Source organism: Procambarus clarkii, chromosome 5, assembly GCF_040958095.1.
Source record: "Procambarus clarkii isolate CNS0578487 chromosome 5, FALCON_Pclarkii_2.0, whole genome shotgun sequence".
NCBI classification, from domain to species: domain Eukaryota; kingdom Metazoa; phylum Arthropoda; class Malacostraca; order Decapoda; family Cambaridae; genus Procambarus; species Procambarus clarkii.
Window position 1 is genome coordinate 31,490,703 of NC_091154.1, and position 2,819 is coordinate 31,493,521.

The 2,819-nt window shown below is 44.1% G+C and overlaps 1 protein-coding gene across 1 annotated transcript in view; it reads left to right on the forward strand.

The window, feature by feature from the left end:
• The window catches only part of LOC138351600 (uncharacterized), a 5,923-nt gene extending 3,354 nt beyond the window's left edge, over nucleotides 1-2,569 (forward strand). The window contains exon 2 of the mRNA XM_069303471.1: nucleotides 2,356-2,569. Within this exon, the coding sequence (XP_069159572.1) occupies nucleotides 2,356-2,569 (214 nt within the window). The remainder of the gene's footprint in view (nucleotides 1-2,355) is intronic.
• The last annotated feature ends 250 nt before the right edge of the window (nucleotides 2,570-2,819 follow it).

The following is a 2,819-nucleotide window of genomic DNA, read 5'->3' on the forward strand; positions in this document are numbered from 1 at the left end:
AGCAGTAAAATAGGTACCTGGGTGTTAGTCAGCTGTCACGGGCTGACTCCTGGGGGTGGAGACCTGGTCGAGGACCGGGCCGCGGGGACACCAAAGCCCCGAAATCATCTCAAGATAACCTCAAGATAACCTTAGAATTGGTTATATCTCGCTATCTGTGCATGAAATGGGGTTATTACTTGCAAGAGGAAACCACAAGGCCTGCCATAGCAACATAATGTCAGTCCTGGATACGATAACATATGATATGATAACATATACCCCTTGGCCATTATTAAAGCTTATATTGACTGAACTACATGCTAGCTTTCCTCTGCTAGTTTCCTGATGCAGACTTATTATTATCAACACCTTTATTGACAAAATTAATTACAATTTTGCATAATCTGAGGATTTCGATTAAGTCTTATTAAAGTGAGGATAATGGTGGTATTCACTGTCACGCAGGACAGAGGGTCATACATAAGACAATTGGTCTAAACTGTAGGCTCAAGCACATATATATCATGGTTACAATCAATGTGTTAATATATGAATATGTGAAAGCAACTTTCTATTGTGTGCACACAAGGGCAGGGATGGGCTCATAAGTCAAGGATGCAAGGCTAACGCCTTTATCCAGGAGTAAAGATATATATAGATAATAATTGAGTACTGACCAACTTCTCTCCTCTCAGCAGATGGTACGATAAAGTTATCTACTACAGATTACTGTGACATGAGCGGTGCGGTTGTCAAAAAGAGAGATAAACGCACGTGCAGAAGTAATAATATTCTGCTATATGATTTTGCATGATTTTGCATTTTGCATGATTTTGACCATAACAAATCCACAATAGCTTTCTGTATCAAGAGTCGATCATCTGAGTGTCAATAATGCAATACTCCTTCGCAAGCTCAGTACATTCTGATCATTTTAGGTTTGAGTGATTGGTATTTGCCTTCAGTGATGGTGGTCACAACCTCTTATATCTGCCAGACGAGGGGTATCTCAGAGGTCAATACCAGCACCTGTTATCTTCCTAAGAGTGGAGTATTCCAGGGGTTAATACTAGGACTTGTTGTCTTAATGGAGTGCCTCTGGGAACAGTACTAGAGACATATTCTCTTCCTAGCACGAAATTGGCTCTCTCCCACACAGATATTCTCTCTTATAGTATAGATCCATACGTTTCATAGGAACGATATATAGAATATTATACTTGTTCTCACCCAGTTGTGCTTGCGGGGGTTGAGCTCTGGCTCTTTGGTCCCGCCTTGCTGTTACTTGTGATAGTAACAGCAAGTGCCTGATGGATTCCCAGAGTCCAGTAGGCATCACAGAGTCAACTTTCTCTCTCTCTCTCCCCCCTCCCGGAACACTTAATTGTTTACCATACTCTTCCTAATGGCCTGTTGCCTAATTATAATCCTAACGATGACATTGATGTGACAGTGTTTGACGGGCGTGTGACAGACAGCCGCGGCAGGGTGTGACATAATGGATGGATTATGTGCGTGTGTCACACTGTCATCACAGCTCTGGTTCGCTTTTAGTCTCGACAATTTCAAGGAAAATTAAACCAATCATTCTGTCGTACCTTAACGTGAAGAGATTTGATCCCGTAACTCCCAGAACGGGACACTTTACTAAGGGGGACAATGGCGTATTGGTTTTCTTCATTCATGACAGAATGCTTTGTCATGGGTTCGTATCCTGGCCGGGGAGGATTTACTGGGCGCAAATCCTTAACTGTAGCCTCTGTTTAACTCAACAGTAAAATGTGTACTTGGTTGTAACAACGTGGCGGGGATCGTATTCCAGGGACCTGCCCGAAACGCTACGCGTACTAGTGGCTCTACAAGAATGTAACAACTCTTGTATATATCTCAAAAAAATGTCTATTACGGTGCTCGCTACCCTTTTAGTCTAAGCTGCTGATGAGGTCTATCAGGTGCGTGGTAGATGGAAGGTTGAACCGTTGAACTTCGGTTCAACGGTTGAACCGGTACAAGGTTCGGTTGAACTTGGTGCTGGTTTAACCGTGGTTAGATGGGAGTTTTCCATCATAGCTAGCCAGACTAGCTGGAAGTTAGAACTACCATTTTCAGATTCTATTTGATCTTCCCGTGTTATTTTAAACAACCATTGCTTGCACGATTGGTGTGGTGCATCATCTCCCTTGCAAGGTTCAGGGATGGCAGCTCTTGCCACTCAAACGTCTATCACCACCCGACATAAATCAGACATATGAGGAGTAGGCAGATTTTAGGTTTTGTGCATGACTGAAATCCCTTTACCCACATGAGACTTTTAAACAATTTGGAGTGATAGGCAGGAGTGATAGACATTCACAATGAGTCTAACGAATGAAGTCTTCCTGTTGTTGCCCTCTACCTCGACGCCGTCGACGACGACGCCGACGACGACGCCGCCGACGACGACGACGACGACGCCGCCGACGACGACGACGACGACGACGACGACGACGACGACGACGACGACGACGACGACGACGACGACGACGACGCCAACGACGTAAAACAAATGATTGCAAGAATTCAACCCCAAAAAGAACGTACAAGGTAATGAAGATGGGGAAGAAAAAGAGGGAAAGAGATAAGTATATAAAAGTGGAAATAATTCTAACACTATCTCCAGACTCCCAAACATCCTCAGTACCAACGGCTGTGTATGGTACCCTCACAAACCTTGAGCGTCGTTTAGAAATCTAAACGAAGATTTAGAAATCGTTTAGAAATCTAAACCGGGGCTCTTTCAGGGCAGTCTAGGCAGCCTTTGACGTATACTGGGATGGTAGCACGAGCCTGGTAGCCAC